General features: G+C 37.9%; 1 protein-coding gene across 1 annotated transcript; it reads right to left on the bottom strand.

Annotated features, from left to right (window-relative positions):
• Positions 1 to 112: 112 nt before the first annotated feature.
• Positions 113 to 6021, bottom strand: LOC114263079 (glycerophosphodiester phosphodiesterase GDPDL3). The gene is made up of 5 exons (XM_082883825.1): positions 5896 to 6021; positions 3791 to 3891; positions 3230 to 3268; positions 1678 to 1862; positions 113 to 351 (listed from the first exon to the last, which is right to left on the bottom strand). The coding sequence occupies exons 1-4, from the start codon at positions 5982 to 5984 to the stop codon at positions 1855 to 1857; spliced, it is 237 nt and encodes a 78-aa protein (XP_082739951.1). The 5' UTR covers positions 5985 to 6021; the 3' UTR covers positions 113 to 351; positions 1678 to 1854.
• Between the last annotated feature and the right edge of the window lie 21960 nt (positions 6022 to 27981).

Below are 27981 nucleotides of genomic sequence, written 5' to 3'. Positions count from 1 at the left end.
ATTTTATATTCAATTTAAATTATTATTTCACAAATATCCCTGCTCATATCCCAATAGCCTTTTAATTGTACTAAGAAATCCACTAGCTATTATACAGCACTCCACAAAAAAATTCACTAAACAATTTATTTTATAAATCAAAATATATCCATCAAACAACCTTAATAATAATCCATTAAGTATCACAAAAAAACCATCAAAGTAAATCCCAAAATAAACTAACGTGGAGTCCACCAAAAAAAATCAACACTCAATCTTAATTTGCAACTACAACTAAGCATCAGTTTAGGAAAAAAATTCAACAGTTGATCTTCATTTGCAAGTATGCTTCCGAACGTCATCAAAACCAATCTACAAAAAAAATAAACAAGGCAAACATTAGCATAGAATGTATATATATAAAGTTTATTATAATAGCAAAGTTTTATTATAAACTTAAAGCCAAATATCAGAAACTTAACAAATATACAGAACTGTTCTCAAGATCACAAGCTTGAAGTTATTTGAATAGAAATTAACAGAGATTAACTAAAAAGATGAATACCATGCTCATTCCCACCCATGGGCTTTGCAATGATCACCTTAACATGGCAATTCACTGTATCTCTAGAATTATGCTCGGATCAAAAACTGGCTGTGACCCACGGACAGCAGCCAAACCAGTTATAACACTACAACATCTCATGGTAAGAACCAAAGCATGCAGTCAATGAGAATGGGAAGGAACAAATATTGTGGATGCTGCAAAAATGGGATTTTAAAAAATTTTGAAGAGAGAGAGAGAGCAACAACCTACAATGCAAAAAATGGAAAACTGGACCATTAGCTTGGTGAGTTGTGACAACAATGACCAAAATGGATGTAGATAATAAGCTTATTATTTTTAACATTAGCATTAAAAGGCCACGCACAAAACCTAAAAACAGCTCCCTTCTAAATTTAGAAAATAATACACACTGCTATACGTATTATTTTGTTTTAACATTGATTGCTTCCTTTTTTTTTTTTTTTTTTGGATCAACAAAAACTTTATTGATGAAAGAACCTTACAAGAAGGAGAAAATACATCAATAAAGGGAACAAGAAAGGACAGGGGAGAGGGGGATGATGCACAGCACCAAAACCAAACTGTTGGTGACAGACCAACAAGAACACAAAAAACACAACAGACAGCAGGATAAAACGCACACAGCAAGCTACCCATCCCAGCAAAGGTATATAGAAAATATACATCACCAGGCCTACAATTAGATTCACATCCAAAACTGAAGCAAAACTGAAGCAAAATTACCCAGACCAGCTGCCCAGCAGATCTGTCCACTCACACAGCATAGAGATACAACCAGCAAAGCAGAATGATACCAACAACAGAGCATACAGATACCAACAGCAGAGCATACAGATACTTGTGACTTAGGCTATACAGATACCAACATCCACAGATAGAAACACACCTAACAACAGGCTATTATCTGACTTAGTTTTGTCTCTACTTTGGTTCGTGTGTATTTTAACTAGAGTCATGCTAAGTAAGAATTTTGATAATGAATTTATTTTTATTAAATACATCTTCAAACTTGTTAAATCTTAGTTAATAAGTAGTCAAACTATTGTACTTTAACTAGTATATACTAACCAACATGAGAAAAATAAAATGATAAAGCGAGCGAGACTTACCAAAAAGGCGATGTACGAGTTCATGGGATACCTCATCCTCTAAATTGTCCTTTGAAACCTTGCTTCTTAAGAAACTCCATGATGCTTGATGTGATCTCAAAATGCTCGTCAATCGACCCATTCATCTTCCCTATCTCTTTATTTTGTGCTTGAATTTCCTCTCTTTGTACTTGAATTTCATGTTTCTGTGTAGTGAATAGAGTTGAGATTTGGCTGTGAAGAACTTGAGGTATGATGAGAAGCTATATATAGAGAGAGGACTAAGGTGGTGGGAAAAATATATTCTAAAAGATAGATAGTTCATTATTAACATTTCCAAAACAGTAAAGCATTTATCATTGTTTGAGAGTGACCTCACATATGTCACAGTAATATCTATGTACATGGAATAGCAAGTTGAACATAAGAAGATCCTTAATATATATGATAAGCGTGATCATCATGCATTGGTTTTACATTCTCAAATGGCACCATTTAACACTGATGTAGCATATATATATATATATATGTATATATATATATATAATATCCTAATTTGGTATCTAGAATGTCGGCTTGCGTCCTCTGTCTTAAATTTATTTGTTTTTTCTATTTCAAAATCGGTAGTGCTATATACATTGATTGATATACTAATTAGTGTATTAACATAGTTATGATTAACATACATTATACAAATTACAAAGGTTCAAAATTTCTAAAATTATGTCACATCATTCGTTAGTACATTAATTGATATATCAATTGATATATATAGCATTATTCATTTCCAAATACTTGTATATATCTTGAAATTTTTATATATCTCGACTCTCATATAATTTAATATTTACAAGTGGTTTGATACAAAAGAACAAAGAGATTTGAGAATATATGATCGGTAACTCAAAATAGCAACAATTAATGAAATGATCATTCAGATATATAGATCGAGATATTCAACCGACTTAAGTACCAATCAGATTTTTTTTTTGATTCAAAAAGTACCAATCAGATTTGAGCTAATGGTAAAGATGGCAGAAATTGGTTTTTGGATTTGGACAAATATATAGATGGTAGATTTTTTTTATTTATTTAAACAATTCAATTACTCTAAACTATTTATAATGGGGTTAAATAGTTTATTTATTTAAACAATTCAATCACATGGTGCCTTCTTTGATTGAGTTTGGTTTACAGGATAGGGCTTATCGCTTATCCCATTTACATTAATGGTTTGTCTCACTAGATTTTTGTGTCTATGATTACTAGTATATTATTTGCTCAAAAAAACCCCAATCACTAATTTATTTTCTTGAATAAGTAATATATTCCATTCAAATGTCTACACAAATCAGTACAACCAGGGTAGTCCCCACTCGATCCTTTTGATAAGATAACCGAAGGTTTTTCTGAACCATGGACACGGCAAAACAAATTATTTAACCAATAATTCATAATGGTACATCGAAAGATACACAAGAAAGAAACTACACAGACATTAATACCACCCACAAGCAAAACAGGAAGAACAAAATATGTCGCAACGAAGAAGCACTACATAATAGTAGCATACCTTGTCCTGACACATTTCTGCCTCTGTGAGAGAAACAAGCTGCAATATTAGAAAAGAGAGAAAAAATTAACATCTGAAGAAATGATTATGAGATTAAGCAATTAGTATGAATCTAGTAGTAAATTTAAGTATTTATGTAGAAATGGTCAAAAACTTTCATAAAGAAACTTTGACAAATGAAATCTGGCATGCACCCAAGGAACAACTACTCATTGGCAAGTAAAATATAGCCATGTGTCTAAAAGTTTCAATTCACAGTTACACAAATGGCTGAATCACATGTGTCAAAATGATGCAGTTTCAAAGATAATAAGCGGGCTAATTAAAATAAGCCACTTTAGCACATGGGACCTATAGGAAAAGGAAATAAATATTTCTTCCAATCAAATTGAGCTACATGTCTTCAAATAAATATTTGGTTTTTATCTCTTTAAATAAAGGGGTTGGCCGATGTGAATTATTTAACACATGTAGACTTGTATACAAAAACAGTTTCTCAATCAGCACTGATTTACATTCTATTGACTGAGACAGATAAAATGATACGAATGAGCTACATACCTATGGCCGCTGATGGAGTTATTGGGAAGTTAGAAAGCACACCATCCACAGAGAAGTTTCCATTGTCAATAAAAGATAGATACTCAGCTACAGGGTTATAACTGAAATTGTAGGCAAAAGGTACGTCATTTGCAAAATCTGACGCAAAAACTTCTAGACCTTCTTTATGAGCATCCAAAACAAACAACAAACAACTGAGGTATGAGGCTGTAAATATAGATTATCTACAAGCCATATATAAGACTTGGGAACAAGAATTCCGGAAGCAAATGTCTTGATAAATGTCAAATTACTTAATAGAAAACCATAAGTTTGGTTAATAGAATCCTCTGGCGCAGGTATGGATTTGGGACTATTATGGCCGCCGAAAACATGCCTTGATGAATGATTTGGACAAAACGCTTGATGATGCCAACTTACAAATGGATCAGGATGTGAGTCTTTTTCTGTTATGCCACTTATCATCTTTTTAATTTAATACCTCTGTGTCTGCTATAGAAAAATTAGTTTAGCATCTGAAACCAGGTTTACATTTGATGTGCTTTGGTTGATAAATTATGGATGTAGCTGCTATGCGTATATTTATTTGATGTAAAAAGTCATGTTCTATGCTTTTAAGCTTATGCCCTGTGTTAATATTGAGCACTTCTCTAGCTGTTAGTCATACAAGCATCTGTTATTATCTAAAAACAAATTCCAATTGTTTAAGAAACAAATCCTTCAAGTTCCTCTGTAATTTGTTTTTGGTTTGAGGTAAGTTTGATAAATGAAGCTCTTCAATTATTTGGTCTCTTGTTTTTGGCAGCATCAAATTGTTAAGAGTTTCTGGTGTTTATGTTCTATCTTCTTTAAGGTACTAAAGTTTGTTGAAAAGTACTATAATTATGTATTACTGTATTTAGATTAATGTTTATCAATGTTAACAAGGCAACACCTACATTAGGATCAACAATCCGTCCTTACCATATCATAAGTTGCACATTGACATGATGAACTTACTAACCATTTGATGTATGAAGTATGAGCAGGGCGGAGGCAGATTTCAACAATTCTGATGCCAAAAAATTCATGTTGGGCAGTGATGAGAAAAGTTTTTTAGAGACTGATTATGCTAAGATTTTGTTGCAACTAGTGGGCAAAACAATAGAGTTTAAGGGTTTGTTTGGATACAAGAGAAGGGGAAGAGTTTAGGGCTATAATTTTACAAAGAGAGGCAACAGTTTGGAGCTGTGATAGTACGGCCGTGAATATTAATAAGCAGTTGATTTCAATGATGTGTAGTGGTTAGAGTTGAAGGATTTAAAAGGAAAGGTTTAAGGTTGGTAAGATATGATTTTGGGTTAGGAGAAATGAAAAGGTAGATATGGTTTTGGGGGTTTAAATGCTAACTCATTGCAGTAGAGAAGTAGAAGCATAAATTGGATAGCACACACACGTAGGATTGGGTCCAACTATACATGGACGTTTAAGAGCTCCTAAACTATTCCTATTTGGAAACTACGAATTTGACAGGCATAATCTATCTGAAACACAAAATATATGTGTTAGTGAATAAAAAGCCATCCCCCATGTCCTTTTGTACATAAAAAGTTAAGGGGGAATTACTTAACAGTTGCACAAAAAAAAAAATTACAAAAACATTGGCGGTACAAATGATTATGTGATGGGGTGTAAGTGAAAAACTGTGCGACTGCAAATCTCACTTGCAACCCTCCATATTTTGGGTTTTTTAATTTTTTTTTTTATCTGTCCAACTGGTAAGTAATTGCCCCAAAAGTTAATACTCTTACTTTATGTGATGCATTTCACATACATAAATCAAAATTAAACCAGAAGATCTCAGTATCATGATCAAAGATGGGCTCTATATGTTACGGCTAAAATAGTCCAGAATGAAAGATAAAAGGAAAAACAATTAAACCAAACGATTTGTGAATTTATCTTTAAACCTGCGCAACCTACTATTTTGTGACTACTGTGATAGCATCTGGGTGGCGAGCAACTTAGAAACAAATTACATGTAATATCCATATAGTAATGAGAATTACAACTTTCTTCAGAAAAACAAGTAAGGAGTGAGCGGTGAGGAAACTAGATAGGCTAACCTCAATGGCACCTTGCTCGCTAGCAATAAATTCAAGCTTGTCTTCAACATCTGCCAAAGCCTCTTTGAGCTCATCAACCAATGATTCATTCCTAACAACAACTAATTAAGGTTTGAATGTCTTGACCTACACGATGAAAAATGTTTTATCAACAAAGTTTATGCAGTGAACAAAAACCTATATCTAGTGCATGACTTGTGATGAAACAATAATGAGAATAGAACCAGGAATGCAATTTATTAAGAAAAGGGTTGGCACTTGTAGAACCCATTGTTGGATCATGTTAGCTTCAAGAGAATGTCTTTTTTATAAATGGAATAAATAGTACTTACAAATTAACAATAGAAGAGCACCAATCATTACGTATGATAACTGTCTATTAGAAATGCTATAGCCAATTTCTTGAAACTCTTTAATCTACTAGGCTTGGACTCTGTTCCACTTTTTTCTTCCTTTTTATGCGTGCACTGCAGGAATTTAATGACATATATGCAACTCCATGTAGCAGCTAAAGTTAGTTTCTGTATGAAAGCTTATCAAATCTAAAAGAGAGACTTAATTGACAGATTAAGGGACTAGCCTTTTAGGAAACATTTGTTTGGCCTCTTAGAGGGTGGGACTGATTAACAATCTAGGGGCCCCACCAAAATCATGCCTGGTTGTGATAAAATACCATGGGACTACAATCCCCCTCAAGGGCGAAATTAGCATTCCCATGGCAGGGTTGGGATTGCTAATCCAATCTCATGGGATTGAATGTGAAAAGACTAATTTGCCCCCAATTTACAAAAATAAGAAAGCCACTTTTTATGTAATGAGGACTAACTAAGAAATAGCACCACACTAGTATACAAACAAACAAACAAACGCATTTATCTTATGCTCCAACTTAATATCATCACACTAATAATCTCATCACTCAAATCCACCATACTTCCTATCCCAGTCAACCTAATTTGGTTAATTAAATTCAGTCAAATTTTAGCAGCTTCAATGCCAGATTTACTAAAAAAATGGTTTCTCCCATGACCACAAAAAGAAAGTTTAAGCAGCTCCAATTCAAGAGTTCTGCAATTTCAAAATATGAGAGCATGTCCAGTACCATACAACAATAGAAACTATAGATTGAACACCTGATCAGCAAGAAGAGTCACATTTGAACCTGTAGCCAGTGCCAAAATTGTGAACTTTTCTGGATTCTCCGCAACTATGTCCAATGTCTGTAAAGCACCAACTTACAACTGTGAGGAATTGAAGAATCTCAAAAACAAAGAAAACATGCCTAGTACTTGTTTGGCTTTCTTGTTACGTTACAAATGAAATTGGATGGAATCGTGGCCATTTACGTAACATATAATTCTTTTAAGAGAAGATAATCAAGTAATCAACTTACTAATGAAACAAACACTGCCACTGTAAGACATTTTATAATGAGAAGAATTACACGCAGTAGTTTTGACAGTTTCTTATGAGAAAGTTTAATCAGAGCCCATTGCTTCTACAAAAATAACCTAAGTAAAAAAGGCAATTAAATTTTTATTATTATTATGTAATAGAAGAAATATAATATTTCACCTGAAATAAGATGGCACACCTGAAAGCCCCGCCTGATGCAGTTAAAATAAAAACCAAAAATATTGATTACGAAATCTAGTTAGTTAACACAATCTTAACCCCCTACAGGAAATTTCTCCCTCAGCAATGGACATATTCACATCAGATGTATACAACTCAGCAACAGACGAGGGTATATTCAGCCGATCTACACCTTCCAACATATTTTTCACCGGATACAGTGCCGAAACCTGATTCCTAGCCCTAGATGAGGCTATCCGGAATGTCTCTGAAACGATTCAACACAGCCTTCTCACTACCTTCGTATTCAACAATGTCTGACCACCGAGGTTGGAGAAGATTGAAAGCCTTCTTAGCCAGCGTCGATAACTCATCTTGAAGAAACACTTGAGGGATTAGATCATCCTGATTTACCCCAGCAATAATAGCTTTCATCACATTCAATCTCTCTCTAATTTCTTCTATCGATTTAGAAGGGGAACCATAATGTTCCACCGTCTTAATCGCAAGCACACACAGTGTACAGTTCTCAAACCCTAGATTGCCCAAACAATTCTGAGTAAAAACCCCCAAATTTTTATCATCAATGGTAATGGTAGCTACAGACATCAAAAAATCAATGACATATTAAAACCCTAGAAAACAACTAGTTTTCTAGAGAGATGTCAGAGCTTCTCTCTCTAACCCATTACATTTCTTCTTCTTGAGAGCTAAAGAGATACTGTGTACATGTATAAAATTGATGTTGGGGCTGGAGTAGGAGTTTTGATCGTTTCTTTTTTGTTTTGTTTTTTTAAATTTTTGGTGTTTGGCACTCGAAATTTTTATTTTGGCGCTATTTTTGTTTTGGGTCATATTTTTTACGGTAGCAATTGTGTGTCATGAAAAGCTTAATATTTTAAACGATTGGCTTTTTGTGTGTCGTGAAAAGTGTAATTTTTAACGGCTGACTTTTTGTACGCCGTGAAATCTTTAATATTTTTAATAACTGGTGTATGCATGTCGTGTATAATTAATGTATTAACGGCATGCCGTATGCACGTAATAGAAAATTTTATTATTTACAGCTCATGTTGCAAGTCGTAAAAAAATCATCGTTATTAGCATTCACGACTTACGCAATAGACAAGTCGTGGTTGGGAAATTATTTACGACATGCAAAAAACAAGTCGTAAAAGTGAGAAACCACAGCTTGCATTTACTGTATGTCGTTGATGTGGAGCCGTAAAAACTCAGTTTTATTGTAGTGTATATTCAGTTTAACTTATTTGTTTTTATTTATTTTGTGCATTTAAAAAATTTTGAAAATATATTAGCATTTTTTACTTTTTCAAAAAATGCCATTAAATAGCTTGGAAAGTTTTTGACTTGTGGCATTTTCCAAAATGCTATAAAATATTTGTTTAGGACACTTTTCACTTAATGCCATAAAAAGTAACTTGTACCTACCTAGTTTAGTGACATTTTTAAAAAAATACCATTGCTACTAAAGTTTAGTGTCATCTGTTGATAAATGTCACTGAAACAATTTCTTGTGTCATTCTTTTATAAAATGCCATAAAATTGATGTGACATTTTTTTATTGAAATGTCACTAAAGTCTTATATGTTTGTGGTTCTGTAGTTTTTTTTTTTCTTAAACGTGTTACCAAATATTATTTTTGTAACATTTTCTAAAAACATGCCACTAGTGTAGTGCCACTAAAATGTGTTTTTGTTGTAATGTATATTCTTCATCTAATAGTTTCAAAATATTTTAAATCAAATTTTTCAAAAAAACAATATTTAAAATTATTGGTGCCGAAAATATATTCCTCACTAATAATTTTATAATTGGTGGCAAATTGTTTTTCTCACCAAAAGTTTCAAAATTTTGGCCCCCACCCAAAAAAATTAGAGAGAAAACCTTTGGTGACGAAATTTAATTTTTCATCACCTAAAATGAAGTATTTATTAACGAAAGTAAATTTCGTCACCTATTATTTTTACTTTTTTATTATATGTGACAAAATTTTATAATTCGTCACGGATTATTCTTATTTAGTGACGAAATTTATTTTCTTCACTACATTTCGTCACCGTAGGTTACTTAGAGAGCTAATTAACTTGTGTTTTGTTTTTAAAGAGAGAGAGAAAGAGGGGGAGGAAAACTGATAAACAAAAAATGAAAGGAGGGAAAGTTAGTAGTATATTTTTTTTCATTACTGCCCAATATTTCAAAACTTTCCCTTCAAAATTAGTAACAAAATAATTTCCTCACTAAAAAGTCTCAAAATATTAAAATTATTAGTGACAAAAATATATTTATCACCAAATGGTCTTAAAATATTTAAAATCAAGTTTCTCAAAAAAAAATATATATAAAATTATTGGTGACGAAAATATATTCCTCACTAATAATTTTATAATTGGTGACAAATTTTTTTCTCACCAAAAGTGTCAAAATTTTGGCGCCACCAAAAAAAATTAGTGGGAAAACCTTTGGTGACGAAACTTAATTTTTTCTCACCTAAAAAGAAATATTTGTTGACGAAAATAAATTTCGTCACCTATTATTTTTATTTTTTTATTATATGTGACAAAATTTTATAATTCGTCACAGATTATTCTTATTTAGTGACAAAATTTATTTTCTTCACTACTTTTCGTCACCATAGGCTACTTTTGTTGTAGTGTGCGATTGATTCATAAGATTTGAGCTTCATAATGTAGTAAATTGGTGTTTGTAGCATGTTAGTAGTTGTATATGAGAGTTATGGGTTATAAAATGCAAGCTATGTTGATTTGAATGCAAGTTTGAAGCTCAAACTGGTTGCTGCAAATTCCAAAATTCAGTATGTCCGCTCGAGCGGGGAAAGCACCGCTCGAGCGTGAAATGCTAGTTTCCAGAACTTTTGTAGACATGGACGTCCGCTCAAGCGGGGAGATTCACGCTCGAGCGGTGAGCCATGTAGTTTGACTCTCAGCTCGAGCGTTCGAAGTCACGCTCGAGCGTAAAAATGAGGCAATCAGTACTTTTGTAGACCTAAAGGGTCCGCTCGAGCGGCCAAAGCCACGCTCGAGCAGGGAGCCCTGTTTCAGAAAGTTTGTAAAGATGTTTTGTGTTTCATTTTCCGTTCTCTTCCATTTCTAAGCACTCTTAGGAATGCAATGAACATTGTAAATGGATTAAGAAGATAATAAAGAGGCCTAAGAGGAATGCACAAGTTAAGGATGGGTTGAATCGTTTGTGACTCATATGTGTTATGTAATGTGTAGGGTCGAGCTCGAGGGAAATCCACCGGCAGAACACTGTGCGTAATATCTTAGTAAAGATATTTCAAGTATGTCATTTTCCAAATGCTACTTCTGTATGAGCTCCATGGATTTGTTGATTTGAAATATAAATAAGTATTCTATATGCCTAATTTCTATAAGGCTGTTTGCCGTTGATATGTTTGATATATTTGAATTGGGCCTAAGCCTGTTTGTCGTTTGCCATTTGTCGTTTGCCGTTGATATGTTTGATATATTTGAATTGGGCCAAAGGCCGTCGGACATGAATGATTGGGCCAAAGGTCGTCAGACATGAATGATTGGGCCAAAGGCCGTCGGATATAAACGATTGGGCCAAAGGCCGTTAAACATGAATGCAAAGATGGGCCAAAGGCCGTTTGAATATGTCATTTGATATGTTGAAATACCATGATGGGCCAAAGGCCATTTGAATGAAAGGGATCATGAATATGAAATACGCATGGATATGAATATAAAGAGAATGGGCCCGAGGCCGTTTGATACGCCTGATATGTTTGAATTGGGCCCGAGGCCGTTTGATGTGTTCGAATTGGACCAAAGGTTGTTTTGAATAGAGAGTTAGTTGGACCAAAAGTCGTTTCGTATAGATGGACCTGAGGTCGTATTGTTTTATATAAGAATTGGACCTGAGGTCGTTTTGTATATGGACATGATGTGTTGGACCTAAGGTCGTTTTGCTTTGTTGAGATTTGTAAATCTGGTGTAAATGAGAATAGTGGTTCAAATATGTACATTACAAGTATGATTCATTTATGAACGAATCTTATTCATTAACCTCTTTATTTTGATATTATTCACTGGGTGTTAGCTCACTCTCATTTATATGTATGTAGGTGAGCAAAGGGACGTTCAACCCCAGCCTTAGTGGAATTTAAGAAAGGAACCCGAGTTTTCTGAAGTCAGCCCAGGTGTCTCACGCAAGAGGCTTTGTTTATGATCTTTTTTATTCCTTTTGCTATTTCTATTGGTCATGATAGACTGGTTATGTGCATAAGTTTTTGGTTTAGCTGACTATGTGTTTGAATGATCTTGGGTATACAAGAAGTCAGCCCAGGTGTCTCACGCAAGAGGCTTTGTTTATGATCTTTTTTATTCCTTTTGATATTTCTATTGGTCATGATAGACCGGTTATGTGCATAAGTTTTTGGTTTAGCTGACTATGTGTTTGAATGATCCTGGGTATACAAGATGTTAACTACTGATATGTGGTGTGAGTTACTATTAAGTATATGTGAAATGTTTTGTTATACCATGTAAGCATAGCTCATTGGACAAAATTTTTAAGTCGTTTCCGTTTGGCCCCTTAACTCTGATGGAGTATATGCTAATCCAATTTGAGGCCGTAGGTAATCTCATGATTACTGGCCGGTTATGACCTTAATTTATAAGGGCGGGTTTGGGTCATGACAGAGTGGTATCAGAGCACGAGTAAATGACTCACACACTTGTCCAAATGAGCCATAAGGTGTCTAGAAAAGACTTAAGATACATCCATTTGATAAGTACATGATGTAAGCATTGAGAACATGTGATTATATGAGATGTGAATTGTTGCACTAATGTGTACAACAAGTTTTGTTTTGTTATAATGCACGTACATAAGCATGCGAATCAGGAAAAGTTGCTTACATGCATTCGATTCTACAAATGGGAGTCTATGTGGAATATGAATATGGTCAAATGTGTAATTATCTAGTAAGTGTTCTACACGCGATATCTAATAGGTATGCAACCGTCTATTTTGCATGTGATTAATTATGTCTTGACGATACATAAAATGAGAATATAACAATGTGCCTATGTGTAAATGTACTTATGTGTATCTGTGTTTATTTTTATATTAGGCATTCCAGTATTTGGCATGGCTTAATAAGAGTTTATGTAAAACATGGATAAAGTAAGGGTATACGAGTTGGCAGACTCTTTCACAGCCCGACTTGATAGACTGGAAAGAATAGTACAAGAAATGGCAAAGATCTTAAGACAACAACATCAGTTGTCGCTACGACAAGAACCTTTGCCGCCACTAGTGCAAGAGCACCGAGTGAATGAGTTGGAAGTCACAAAATACGTTGAGGTGCTAGACCGAACACTGATGATTGAAGCTAACATGAACCGATCTTCTGAATGGAAAAGCAAGAGACAAGGCTTTTTCTCAAAGAAGGGGTCATTTAAAAAGCAAAATATAGGATCATCGCACACTTCAAACTTTACAAGGAATACAGCACCGACATGTAATGAATGTGGTAAGAAACACCGAGGAGTATGTTATCAAATTTCTAGGGCTTGTTATGGGTGTGGTAAAATGGACCAAATGGTAAGGAACTGTTCCCGGACTGAACAAAACGTGAATAGACCCGTTGTCTCAGCTGGATTCATACCAATGACGGGAACTGCTAATCAAGATAGAGTAATTGCACTCGTTCCAGAAAGCACTCAGAATACTGTAACCGTTATCCCAGGTATCTATACTGTTTATAAACGAATGCATATATGTTGACTGATTCTGGACTGGTATATGTGTACATCTTTGCTTGGGATATTATTTGATTCAATTTGGCGTATTCTTTCATATTTGATATATGTGTCTCTAGATTGGTCAGACCCACAGGATCAATACCTTATTTATTGTATGTATCCGCCCCATTTGGAAAATTTGTGAAATACGTATTGAGATATTGATTGACTCTGTACATGCACATATACATCTAAACCTATGCTCAGGGTGATTTGTTATATTATTGTCTTCAATGACTAAACCACTGGAATTATGACTCTGTGATTGTGTGACTAAGTTGAGCACCCCAAATAACGAACTCTATAAATTGCGAGATCATGTATTTTGATTGGTAGAAAATTGACTAGACTATGTGACTATATTAAGCTTGACTCGTAAACCTATGTTTTTGTGACTGATTTAGAACTTTTGCGTAACAAATCCTATACTATGTGCAACCGAGGAACTTTGTTTAATGTGTTGCTGTGCACCATGTACTTGCATATAAGATTTATTTGGGAACTGCTATATTGATTATGACACATACTTCCTAATATGAACAACTGCATGCATATGCAACTACACATGAACTTATGTGGACGATGCCATATTATACATGACTTGAAATACTTTGAGATGAACAATTGTGATGAATGACTCCGATATGACTTTAAGAACTGACGAACTTAGGGTAATTGTGAAACTCTTGACTATGTACCTCAGCAAACGAAGTATGCCTTACATAACCAAATGTACCCTATTTGAGAAAACTTTTATCTGATTCAATCCGATAGAACTTTTGTTTGATTTGGCCTGATAGAACCCTCATTGGATATAATTTAATGGGACCTTTTTTTGATTTAATTTGACAAGACCTTTGCTTGGATTGATTTGATAAGACCCTCTATCTAATTTGATTTTGTTAAAGGAGATTAAGAATTGTTTATAAATAAATAGCCAGATTATTCTTAGCAGGAAAACTGATAGCCCTAAAACTTGAATCCGTTTGGAATACTTGACTTATTTGAAAGACCTTATGTTAGCTATCAACAGATTGATCTAACCATGAACACCATTGAGAACCAACCTTCAACTATTGGGGGCATATGTGTTATAAATGAACTAAGTTGTGCAAATCCAGTGATTGGGTGTCTTAAGGAACGATGCCTCTGTATTACCATATTCTTATTTATTTGACGCCATGGCAACCGATGACGGCAAATTGATTTGACTATAAACAGTACTGAACATTTATCTTTGACTGATCAGAATATGTTTTGTATGGGAGACTAGTTGCTTCAGTGTTATCGGATTTTGGGAAATCAGGTTATGGTGACTGCTGACCGTGAACCGCTTTGATTGTGAACACTGTTGGAATTAGAAAACCTTGATTATCCGAAAGTGTGTGAATTCAGTACGCCTTGTAAATAACTGCTTAGTGCCATTATATTCTGTAATTGGGGCTCTAAGAATGTGTAAATTGTACTTAACATGTGATTAACTCCTTTGATATTATCTTTGACATCATGGGAATTTATATATGAATTGCCTTATGCTTTTGACGACTATCAGATAATGTGGAAAGACTCAATAGAACAGGGAATTGAATATTGAATTGAATTGTAAACTGTAAACTGTTGAATGAATTGAGAACACGTGTATTATGTTAGAAATTGACTGCTTCGATGTTATTGTACTTTACAATCGGTACTATGGGGATATATGAGTTACGTACGTCATGTGATTAATTACTTCGTTGTTACCTTTGTTGACTCGGGAATCAATGTCTAGATCCACTTTATTTTCCTGAAGACTTTTGATTGACCTTGGGTAACTGTAATGAGTCACTAAACTAAATACCGAATTGAATTGTGAATTGCGAAATTATTAAAGAATGAATTGAACTTCTGTGACAAGGAAATAGACCAAACTTCTATGGTAAAGTTAGCTGGCATTTGAAATAAATATGTTGGTGACCTATTGTGAAGAAGGAAATTGTTGAATTTGTGTCTAAATATTTTCAGTGCCAACGAGTCAAAGTCAAATATCAGATATAGACGGAATTACTTCAACCTCTCTCTATTTCGGAATGGAATAGGAATATGTGACTACGAATTTCATTGTGGGGCTACCTTGAGCACCCAAGGTATAAGTCTCGTTTGGGTTATTGTACATAGAATTACTAAGTCTGCTCATTTCCTCCCCGCAAAATTTTCGTATGATGCTTATAGACTAGCCACTGTTTACATCGATAAGATTACTCGTTTTCATGGAGTCCCAGTATCTATTGTTTTAGACAGGAATCTTAAAATGTGTCTGAATTCTGACAAGCCTTCAAGAGGCAATGGGAACTAAATTGTAATTCAATGCCGCTTGCCATCCGCAAATCAATGTGTGAAAGAACTTTTTAGATTCTGGGAGAAATGCTCCAAAGGTATGCAATAGATTTTCAAGGAAGTTAGAAAAATCTATCCATCATTGGCAGACTTTGCTTACGTCAACAGCTTACACTCTAGTTTCGATGTGACACCATACAAGCCTTGTATGGAGGAAACAGTAAGTCTCTTACTGATTGAGAGTAGAGTGTTGCTTGATTTTGAGGCTAAGCAAATAACTATCAAAAGGATTGGAACCGTTGAATAAAAAGTATTCCGAATTGTTTTCGACTAAAGGTAAAATAAGTTTGGAGGACCAAACTTCCTAAAGGGGGGAAGACTATGATAACCCTAGTCCGTGTTATGCTAATTAATCTTGATTATTATTGTGATTATGTGTTTGATATAATTTTGAAGTGTCATTTATATGAATATATGTGGTTTTGAATTTCTATCTGTTCACGGTAGGAAAATCTGTTTGGTTATTTGCTTTAGAATTTAAATTGAAGGCCCTATCAGCCACAGAACCTGAAATTGATTACGTCATTGTGATTAGCGTAATTTTTAGAGCCTACGGTGAAATTTAATTAGAAATTGATTCGGATCAAAATAATTGGATTCAGATAGATTAAATTAGGCTAAATTACTTAGCCTTAATTAATTTGATTAGGCCAAGGTATATAAGTGGCCTATTTGCATTGTTTTGAGCTCATTTTTCTCTTTTGGCTAAAAATCACACTCTAGAGAGAGGGGGAGAGGCCGGCTATAGAGAGAGAAGAAGGAGAATTGTGTATTTGGCTCAAAGTTTGTGAAATTGGAAGGCTAGGCTCAAGATTTAACTACAATTGTGGGGATTGAAACTCCTAGGTGAGTAATTGAGCAAAGATTTATGAGCTTGAGTTTGTAATTTTTTGAATTCAAGGTTAAATGGTAATCAAGAACATGAATGGTGTTGATTATAATGAAATTGAAGTTTATATGCACATGCATGCATAGAATTGCCATGAAATTGCATAATCAAGCATGTAAGAAGTTGAATATGAGAAATTGAGTGTTGAATCATACATGCAAGCATAGTTTTGTTGAGTTTCATGGTTATAAGCACCATTTGTACCATTTGAAATAGAAATGGAGTCAAGAATTGACATGCATGTATGATTGATGAAGATATGAAGTTTAAATGCATGAATTTAATGTATTGGAAGTAAGTTTGGTATAATTTGGGTTTATATGCGATTGATTCATAAGATTTGAGCTTTATAATGTAGTAAATTGGTGTTTGTAGCATGTTAGTAGTTGTATATGAGAGTTATGGGTTATAAATGCAAGCTATGTTCATTTGAATACAAGTTTGAAGCTCAAACTGGTGGCTGGAAATTTCAGAATCCGGCATGTCCGCTCTAGCGGGAAAAGCGCCGCTCGAGCGTGAAATGCTAGTTTCCAGAACTTTTGCAGACATGGACTTCCGCTCGAGCGGGGAGATTCACGCTCGAGCGGGGAGCCATGTAGTTTGACTCTCAGCTCGAGTGTCCGAAGTCATGCTCGAGCATAAAAATGAGGCAACTAGTACTTTTGCAGGCCTAAAGGGTCCGCTCGAGCGGCCAAAGCCACGCTCGAGCAGGGAGCCCTATTTCAGAAAGTTTGTAAAGATGTTTTGTGTTTCATTTTCCGTTCTCTTCCATTTTTGAGCACTCTTAGGCATGCATTGAACATTGTAAATGGATTAAGAAGATAATAAAGAGGCCTGAGAGGAATGCACAAGTTAAGGACGGATTGAATCGTTTGTGACTCATATGTGTTATGTAATGTGTAGGGTCGAGCTCGAGGGCAATCCACCTGCAGAACACTGTGAGTAATATCTTAGTAAAGATATTTTAAAGTATGTCACTTTCCAAATGGTACTTCTGTATGAGCTCCATGGATTTGTTGATTTGAAATATAAATTAGTATTCTATATGCCTAATTTGCATAAGGCCGTTTGCCGTTGATATGTTTGATATATTTGAATTGGGCCTAAGGCTGTTTGCCGTTTGCCATTGATATGTTTGATATATCTGAATTGGGCTTAAAGCCGTTGGACATGAATGATTGGGCCAAAGGCCGTCGGACATGAATGATTGGACCAAAGGCCGTCGGATATGAACGATTGGGCCAAAGGCCGTTAGACATGAATGCAAAGATGGGCCGAAGGCCATTTGAATATGTCATTTGATATGTTAAAATAGCGTGATGGGCCAAAGGTCGTTTGAATGAAAGGGATCATGATCATGAATATGAAATATGCATGGATATGAATATAAAGAGAATGGGCCCGAGGCCGTTTGATACGCCTGATATGTTTGAATTGGGCCCGAGGCCGTTTGATGTGTTCGAATTGGACCAAAGGTCGTTTTGAATAGAGAGTTGGTTGGACCAAAGGTTGTTTCGTATAGATGGACTTGAGGTCGTATTGTTTTATATAAGAATTGGACCTGAGGTCGTTTTGCATATGGACATGATGTGTTGGACCTAAGGTCATTTTGCTTTGTTGAGATTTGTAAATCTGGTGTGAATGAGAATAGTGGTTCAAATATGTACATTATAAGTATGATTCATTTATGAACGAATCTCATTCATTAACCTCTTTATTTTGATATTATTCACTGGGCGTTAGCTCATTCTCATTTATATGTATGTAGGTGAGCAAAGGGACGTTCAACTCCAGCCTTAGTGGAATTTAAGAAAGGAACCCGAGTTTTCTGAAGTCAGCCCAGGTGCCTCACGCAAGAGGCTTTATTTATGATCTTTTGTATTCCTTTTGCTATTTCTATTGGTCATGATAAACCGGTTATGTGCATAAGTTTTTGGTTTAGCTGACTATATGTTTGAATGATCCTGGGTATACAAGATGTTAACTACTGATATGTGGTGTGAGTTATTATTAAGTATATGTGAAATGTTTTGTTATACCATGTAAGCATAGCTCATTGGACAAAATTTTTAAGTCGTTTTCGTTTGGCCCCTTAACTCAGATGGAGTATATTCTAATCCGATTTGAGGCCGTAGGTAATCTCATGATTACTGGCTAGTTGTGACCTTAATCTAGAGGGGCGGGTTCGGGTCATGACAATATCCCTATTAAATGTAATAATACTAGTGCTATCAATTTAAGCAAAAATTCGGTTCAACACTCACGAACAAAACATATTGAAATTCGACATTATTTTTTAAGAGATCATGTTCAAAAAGGGGATATTATACTTGAATTTGTAAATACCGACAAAGAATTGGTGGATATTTTCACAAAATCCCTAAGCGAGGATTGCTTCAATTTTATTCGTGGCGAGCTTGAAATATCGATTTCTACTTAAAAAGTTTTGTTATGACTGTGAAACTTGAATTTTTGTTAAAATGGTATATGTGTATTGCTACATTGATATGGAAACATTTATATCAGTTGAATGCTCTCAAGTCTTTCATACATTTATTCTCCTTAACAGTTTGTTATTCTCAACTGTGTAATTTTTTTTGGGTTCTGCATCTTGAGGTAAAATTAACTTTGCATACATTGATTTTTTTTAAACCCTCATGGTATTTTTTTTTACATTACCATTCCAGCAACACCAACGTCCCATTTAGTTTACTTTATGCTGGTATTATTTTATTTTGATTTTTTTATTTTGCTATTATGCTTAATTTCTTTTATTTTTATTTTTTTTCTCATTATTATTTTTTGTTTGGGCTTAATTTTCTTATTTTTTTTCAACTTTTTAATTTCATTTTTCAGTACTTAAATATAAACACAACCACAAATCAAAATACAAATATTTACATTAAAAAAAACTTTTATTTTTTTTTACAGCCACACGTCGATCAAAATAAACATAAAAAAAAAACTTCATTTTTTTCTGGCCATACGCCGATCTTACTTACTCGCCTCTTCCATCGTTTTCTTCTTCTTTTTATCACCTTGGGTGACCCTTGACGCCCCCGCCTCCGTGCTTTTGTCGAGAGCGACGACTCCTCGCTGATTATCAAAGGCCAAGAATGACGTTGCTCCAAATCGGGCTATGGAGGTGGTCTTCCGTTTAAACTCTTTATTTTCGGCCTTTAGTGCGCCTATTTCTGCTTGCGCATCCTTGTACATGCACTGAAGTAGAGAGAGTTGGGCATTGACCTGATAGAGCTCACTCGTCCTGTTCTGCAATCGGTGAGCCAATTTTGTGACTGCAGTCACCGTCTCCATACAAGATGTCAGTGTGAAATGATTGGCTTCAATGTCTGATTGAGCTGCCATGATTTGCTTAATCAACATCATCGAAAGGTTAGGCAGAGGAATGACAGGAAAAGTAGGAGTAGGGGCACTTGGTCTAGCAGAGCTTATGGGATCGTTCAGGTTCGGAAATAGAGTGAGGGGACGGGATGAGGAAGTCATGGTTTAGAGGTGAGAGGTGTAAAAGAAATGAGTTGCAAAGAAATAGAAAAAAGTGGTGCTGAAGGATAGAAAAGAATAGTGAAGAAGAAAATGGACGAGTGTGATTAAGAAGAAGGCTGAAGAGAAGAGGCTGAAGAGAAGATGACACGGAGGGAGAGATAGCCGAGGCAAGCGGCAATCGAGGAGAGCTGCTTTTGTCGGCCACTGGAGCAAAAGCCAGGCTGCGTAGAAACTGCGTTTTGTGAAAAAAGAGAGAGACGCGGGAGAGTTGTATGTGTATTCATATATGTATATATTTGGTACAGTTATATATTGATTATCTATTTTTTGATGCCATTTATCACTATCATTTTCCTCCTCCTCCTCCTCCTCCTCCTCCTCCTCCAGATTCTGACCCATGATTTCCTTTTGATAATGTCACAGAGGGAGAAATTATATGATGTTATGTATTATGGTATTATTTTCAAATTATGGTATTATTTGAAAACTAATCTGATGATTATGTATTTATAATTTGATATCTTAGTCTCATATCATGTCTCCAATTAAAGCTTACTTATTGCTGTGGAGAAGTGGTTTGGAAATACTCTTCAGATCTTAGGAGACGCTCGTGATCCTCAGCTAGCCACCTGAAAAAGAATTAACACTCCGGTCGGGGGTGTCGGAATTAGCACTCCGACGGGCAAGTCAGTCTCTACTCTCTGAATTACTTGTATTTTAAGTTAAGTGTAATGGTTCTCACATACCTTTCTCTGACTAAAGATCCTGTATTTATAGTATTCTCTTGGGCCCTAGGGCCTGGCCCATCCCGGATCCTTTACATGTACTTCTACTCAGCCTTTTTTCTACTGCTCCGAATGCCGACTATTTTATTCGGCTCTTCAATTGACTAGGATCAATGCCGAATAGAGGCTATGTTCTGGACCGGATTGGTCCATTCGTCTCTATTGATCCAAGGAAATTCGGCTCCCACAATTGACCCCCAAACACTCCACTAACATCAGTTAGTCGGCGTGTTTGGCTTCTAGCCTTGGAAGTCAAAAATTCGGCGGTTAATCCTCTTCCCAATGCATGTTAGAACGCGTACACGCTTTTTGGTCATTGTAACGATTTCCCGCCCCTTCGTACACTGCCTCAATTTAATGTGATTTGAAATTGTCTCTTCGAATGTATGTTCTAAATACTCAAAGATATTTGGCTCGCCTTCTAGTGCAACTCTTTCACTTCGCGGCTTCTGCAACTCCTTATTTCTCGTCTTTCCCTTCGTCTCCTGTAAGTTTTCTTCTCTTTCATTTTTGATCCCGCTTCCTCATCTGCTTTTAGTTTTCCATAATCCTTGGGCTGGCCAAAAAATGGCAAAACATCTGAAGGAGCTCCTTTCAGCGGACCAAATCTCTAGCTTTCGACGCCATTTTTCTATCCCCGATGACGTCCATCTATCACTTTTGGCAGACAGCACCACTGATATGGAAAGGGATGATGAGAGCACAATCGTCTTTCCTCTCCTACCAATTGCTAAGGGCGAAGTCCGCTTTCCCCTTCACCCATTTTTGAGGGTCGTTCTTTGATACTGGGGTCTAATCCCTTCCCAGCCCAACGTGAATTTCTTTCGCATCATAATGGGAATTATAGAGCTAAATCAGCGTCTTAGGATTAATTTAGGTATACCTGTCATTCGACACTGTTATGTTCTAGCCAAATCCACTGGTCGGCTAGGACGCTACTTTCTTAGAGCCAAGGATACTGATCATCACTTAGTGACCATGCTTGCCAGCTCTGGCAAGCGTATCGATGACGTTATAATCGTTATCCGCCGTAATTGGGAATTCGGCGAAGGTGAAGATCGCCTAGACCCTGTGCCAAGGCAAAAAGGTGAACCAGGTGGCCAATTAGATCACTTTTGTTTCTATTTTTTCCATGTCTGCATTTGGCACTATGCACATCTAATCATTTTGTTTATGCAGGTAGTGACTTGAAGAGAGTGTTAGTTTCAGACGACGACGTTGTGCTTGCAGCAATTAAAACCGCGCTACAGTTCGTCGGCCGTCCAAACCTTCAAAAACAAGGGAGGGCGGCTCACATTCTCTTCCGGTACGAGCCGACTTACACGCCATTCTCGGCGACAGACAACATTCCGATCCCGCAAGGCAACAACCATCTTACAGCCCTCATTTTCCCCAGCTTCAAAAACTTGAGACAGATTGGTTTAGAAACATCCAATTCTGAACACGTAGAAGAACAAGCCGACCGGTTGGCAACGGAAGTTGACGAAGGTATTAACTCGGCCTTTGAGGAAATCGTGTTGAACTTGTCTGACCCTCCGTCTACATCAGGCTGAGGGGACGTCTTCGAAGATATTTTTACAAATTTGGGAGACCTTCCCGACGATTATTTTGAGGGTATGGCTAGGGAAAATCTCACGCAGATGGCACGAAAGAGAAATGCCGAACGCATGGCTGCCCGACAGAAAGCCGAGGCCATCCGTTTCAAACTTGTCCCGACTGAATCTGTCAAACCTATTGTTGTAGAAGAAACGGCTCACCTTGACGTGGCTGGGGTGGAAAAGGCGGCCGATCTTCCGAATCCAGAAGAACGACCGATTTCAGATCAGGGAGAGAAACGTGCCACCGAGGGCGAGGCCGACTTTGAGGAGAACCCTGTCGATAAACGGCTACGCTTAAAGGAATCGGAAGTGGTTGTTCCTTTCGTTGTTCAACCAAAGATAAAAAAACACGCCGATATCCTCCAAAGCGTCGACCTTGAAGGATCCCGCTGTGGCATTGAGCTTGGCTGCCTCGGTCTCATTGCCGGCTGACAAGGCAACCTTTCAGGCGGAGCCAGATTTGGTAGCAATAGCATTAGCTGCCCAGTCGACCCTCCTGGTATGTAACTTCATTCTAACTCCTTGTTTTGGTTTTGTTTGCAAGCGGTATTTCTGGGTATGTGACGATCCTAACTTGTTTCGCAGATGGTCGGAAGGATCGCCGAATTAGGCCGCTGCCAGCATGATGCCATTGAAAGGATTGGCCGTTTGCAGTCAGAAGTGGAGGGTCAACGGAGTAGGGCCAATTTTGAGGCAATGAGAGCGACAATGGAAAGTGCGCAGGCCGAAGTAGAGAAGGAAAGGGCGCAGACTGCCGACCAGCTCAGAGCGGAAGCCAAGGAGAGGGCCAATGCGAACGAGGAATTGCTCAAGTTAGCCAAGGAGGCGCTTGCCAAGTTGGAGGCCGAGTTGGCAGAGTCGAAGGCGGCGAAGGAAAAATCCGACTCTGAGGCAACCGAAGCATTCGAGGCTGGGAAGAGTGCCGCTCTTGAAAACAATGTAAAAGAGGTCCCCAAATTCGAGAATCGGGGATTCAAACATGACTGGCTTAAAGCCCTTGCTGTCGCTGGAGTGACATTGGACATGTGGATTCCATACGAGCAAGTGGATGTTGAGCCGCTTGAGTCTGATCCCGAGGATTGATTTGGAGATCATTTTAGCTATTTTCAATGTATCTTTTTGTAATCATGTTTTGTTTTCTTAGTAGACAACTATTTGCTTGGGGTAATTTTCATGTATAAAATGATGACTATGCTGTACTCAATTTATGAATGAATATTTCTCTTACCTTGCATTATTTCCTATATTTAATTGTAGTTATCAATGAAGATTACTGTTTTGTTTTTGGTATTTTGGGTAAAACTATTGTTGTCTCTCGCGCAGCAGACAAACGTGGTGTAGACTTGCCGAATATTATTAGTTCGTGGGGCATAGGTATTTGGCCGATCATATTAATCGGTCGGCATTAGGCTTAGGTATTTAGCCGATCAGATTAATAAATCTACCATTGTCCCAGCCAATGTATGAATAATCAGATTAATAAATATGCCCTTGCCGCAGCTAATGTATGAACTCCGAAAGCCAAATAGAACGAGTTCATGGAGTGGCCGCGGCACAAAGCGGTCGGCATTAGGTTTAGGTATTTTTCCGATCAGATTAATAAATCTGCCCTTGCCCCAGCCAATGTATGAACTCCGAAAGCTGAATAGAACCAGTTCATGGAGTGGTTGCGGCACAAATCGGCCGGCATTAGGCTTAGGTATTTTGCCGATCAGATTAATAAATATGCCCTTACCCCAACCAATGTATGAACTCCGAAAGCCGAATAGAACGAGTTCATGGGTGGCTGCGGCACAAATCGGTCGGCATTAGGCTTAGGTATTTTGTCAATCAGATTAATAAATCTGCCTTTGCCTCAGCCAATATATGAACTTCGAAAGCCGAATAGAACCAGTTCATGGAGTAGCTGCGACACAAATCGGTCGGCATTAGGCTTAGGTATTTTTCCGATCAGATTAATAAATCTGTCCTTGCCCCAGCCAATGTATGAACTCTGAAAGCCGAATAGAACTAGTTCATGGAGTGGCTACGGCACAAATCGGTCGGTATTAGGCTTAGGTATTTTACCGATCAGATTAATAAATCTGCCCTTGCCCCAGCCAATGTATGAATTTCGAAACCCGAATAGAACTCGTTCATGGTGTGACTGCGGCACAAATCGGTTGGCATTAGGCTTAGGTATTTTGCCAATCAGATTAATAAATCTGCCCTTGCCCCAGCCAATGTATGAATTCCGAAAGCCGAATAGAACTAGTTCATGGAGTGGCTGCGACACAAATCGGTCGGCATTAGGCTTAGGTATTTTGCCGATCAAATTAATAAATCTACCCTTGCCCCAGCCAATGTATGAACTCCGAAAGCCGAATAGAACCAGTTCATGGAGTGGTTGCGGCACAAATCGGTCGGCATTAGGCTTAGGTATTTTGCCGATCATATTAATAAATCTGCCCTTGCCCCAGCCAATGTATGAATTCCGAAAGCCGAATAAAACCAGTTCATGGTGTGGCTACGGCACAAATCGGTCGGCATTAGGCTTAGGTAGTTTGCTGATCAGATTAATAAATCTGCCCTTGGCCAAGCCAATGTATGAACTTCAAAAGCCGAATAGAACCAGTTCATGGTGTGGCTGCGGCATAAATCGGTCGGCATTAGGCTTAGGTATTTTGTCGATCAGATTAATAAATCTGTCATTGCCCCTGCCAATGTATGCATTTCGAAAGCCGAATATCACTTCTAGATTGGAATGAATCAATAATGTTGAATATTGGTGGTTACTGGAGTGCGCGCATTGATGATGTCGCCTCAGAAGTGAGGTGCACTCCTGAGTGATTAAAAAGGGGTTGAGAAATTCCATCTAGGTTTCATAAAGCGACTCGATTCTGCTCGTCTTTTGTGGCCAGAAAAGTGTGAATGTCAACCAGACTTTTCTTTAATAGTAAGGGAGAAGGCAGGACTTTGGCGGAGCTAGACTCATCAAAGAATCGAGGTGGCGAGCCTCCCTGTACGGATGGTAGGGCATCTGCAGAGCACGAGAGGCTCCACTCACCACATCGATGAAGTAGGTCACCAAGAAAGGAGAAGCGCCAGAGGGGGAGCTCTCCTCGTTCGCGAAGTGAGGCCAATGGACCACCACCCCATTGAGCTTTACTGTTTTCATTGGGAACTGACTGATAACAGAGGCGGATTCCATCATCTGGGACCCGAACGTAGCGGTCGAATTCGCACGATAGATTTTTCTGCCGAAAGTACAGCAATCGATGGTTGGTCGACCTGACTTCGAGGTGTTTTGAGAGGGCGTTCATAGGGCGGCGAAAGGGCTATACACCACCGATGAAATCGGCATGCGCCTTCGTGCTGCGCGACCAGAAATACAGAAGAATGATGAACGCATTCGAAGCTTGGAAGCTCGCGTAGAAGCGGCTAAACGTGAGCTAAGGAAGGTCAAGGCCGCTCAGACACAACCAACCAAATAGTCTAACCCAATCATAGAAGAAAAGGTGACCCAGCGGCTTATCAATACTGCACTTGCCGATCGTGATATGGAGAGCATGTTTGCAATAGAATTCCTGAAGGGGAGGGCTTATGAAAAAGGCTTCCATGAAGGCCGGAAAGTGGGGATAGAGAAGACTCAGGAAAAGCTTGCTGAGGAAGTTTGCCGATATGAAAATCGTGGATTTAAACACGGTTGGATCAAGGAATTTCAAGCCGCGGAAGCTCTCTGAGCGTCGGGCATTGATTCGGCGTTGCCACTATACCAACGTAATCATTTTCCCTTTTCCGCCTTCGAAGTCGAGCAGAATGAGGATGAGGGAGACGCCGGATAAAAATACTCATTGTAATGCTCAAACGCAGATTGCGTTCAAAACTATGTAATCATTGGCTAATCGAATAAAATGTTTTATTTTCAATGTTTGTGTTTCGTTGTAATTTTTATTCGGCACACACATGTTTGCATGTTTTGTGTTTCATTGTATAAATGTTTGAATAAATGTATTTTAAATGATTGAATAGACATTGACCGGCCCGAGTTAATTAAGCATTTCATTTCGAATGTTTATATGCTTTAATATGTAAACGGCTTTTGCCAAATCCGGAGACTATTTGGCCAATCGTGATATCCACGAAGGGCACTCCGAATCCGGAGACTTTTTCGGCCCAAAGGCGTCATGCGCTGATGAGGCTCCAAATCCGGAGACTTTATTTGGCCAATCGTGATATCCACGAAGGGCGCTCTGAATCCGGAGGCTTTTTCGGCCCAAAGACGTCATGCGCCGATGAGGCTCCGAATTCTGAGACTTTATTTGGCCAATCGTGATATCCACGAAAGGCGTTCCGAATCTAGAGGCTTTTTCAGCCCAAAGGCGTTATGCGCCGATAAGGCTCCGAATCCAGAGACTATTTTTGGCCAATCATGATATCCACGAAGGGTGCTCCGAATTCGGAGGCTTTTTCAGCCCAAAGGCATCATGCGCCGATGAGGCTCCGAATCTGAAGGCTTTTTCGGCCCAAATGAGTCATGCGGCAATGAGGCTCCGAATCCGAAGACTCTATTTGGCCAATCGTGATATCCACGAAGAGCGCTCTGAATCTGGAGACTTTATTTGGCCAATCGTGATATCCACGAAGGGCACTCTGAATCCGGAGGCTTTTTCGGCCCAAAGGCGTCATGTGCCGATGAGGCTCCGAATCCAGAGACTATTTTTGGCCAATCGTGATATCCACGAAGGGTGCTTCGAATTCGGAGGCTTTTTCAGCCCAAAGGCATCATGCGTCGATGAGGCTCCGAATCCGAAGACTTTATTTGGCCAATCGTGATATCTACGAAAGGTACTCCGAATCTAGAGGCTTTTTCGGCCCAAATGCATCATGCACCAATGAGGCTTCGAATCCAGAGACTTTATTTGGCCAATTGTGATATCCACGAAGGGCGCTCCGAATCCAGAGGCCTTTATCGGAACACTTTTGAACTAGATTTCACAGTAAGTAGAAATGTGTACATGGAATCTTTTCATTACAAAAGTGGAAAGTGTACATGGTGAGCCATTCAAAGCTAGTATCACTTCCCACAGGTCGGATTCAATGATAGAATTTGCGCAAGTGCGTTGAATTCCAAGGTCGTGGCAGACTCCTTCCAAACATGTCTTTGAGCCGATACGTCCCTACTCCTGCGATCGAATAGACCTGGTAGGGGCCGTCCCAGTTAGAACCCAATTTTTCATTAGTCGGCCTCCTGGCGGCTGGGAGTACTTTCTTCAGGATCAACTCTCCTGGTGTGTAGCGGTGCAGCTGAACACGTTGATTATACGACTTAGCAAGCTGCTGTTGATACCACGCCATGGATGCAAGGGCACGGTCTCTTCGTTCTTCAATCGGGATCAAATCCAAGGCCAGCATCATGTCGTTTTGGCCCATATAAAAAACTGTTGATTTCAAGGTTGGAAGGCCAATCTCCAGGGGTATGATTGCTTGGGTTCCAAAGCATAGAGCAAACGGCGTTTCCCCAGTAGATCGCCTCGGCGTAGTTCGATGAGCCCACAACACACTCG

Source organism: Camellia sinensis, chromosome 8, assembly GCF_055761805.1.
Source record: "Camellia sinensis isolate YWXY chromosome 8, ASM5576180v1, whole genome shotgun sequence".
In the NCBI taxonomy this organism is placed as follows: domain Eukaryota; kingdom Viridiplantae; phylum Streptophyta; class Magnoliopsida; order Ericales; family Theaceae; genus Camellia; species Camellia sinensis.
Note: the sequence above shows the minus strand (reverse complement) of the source record. Positions and strands in the feature narration are given on the sequence as shown.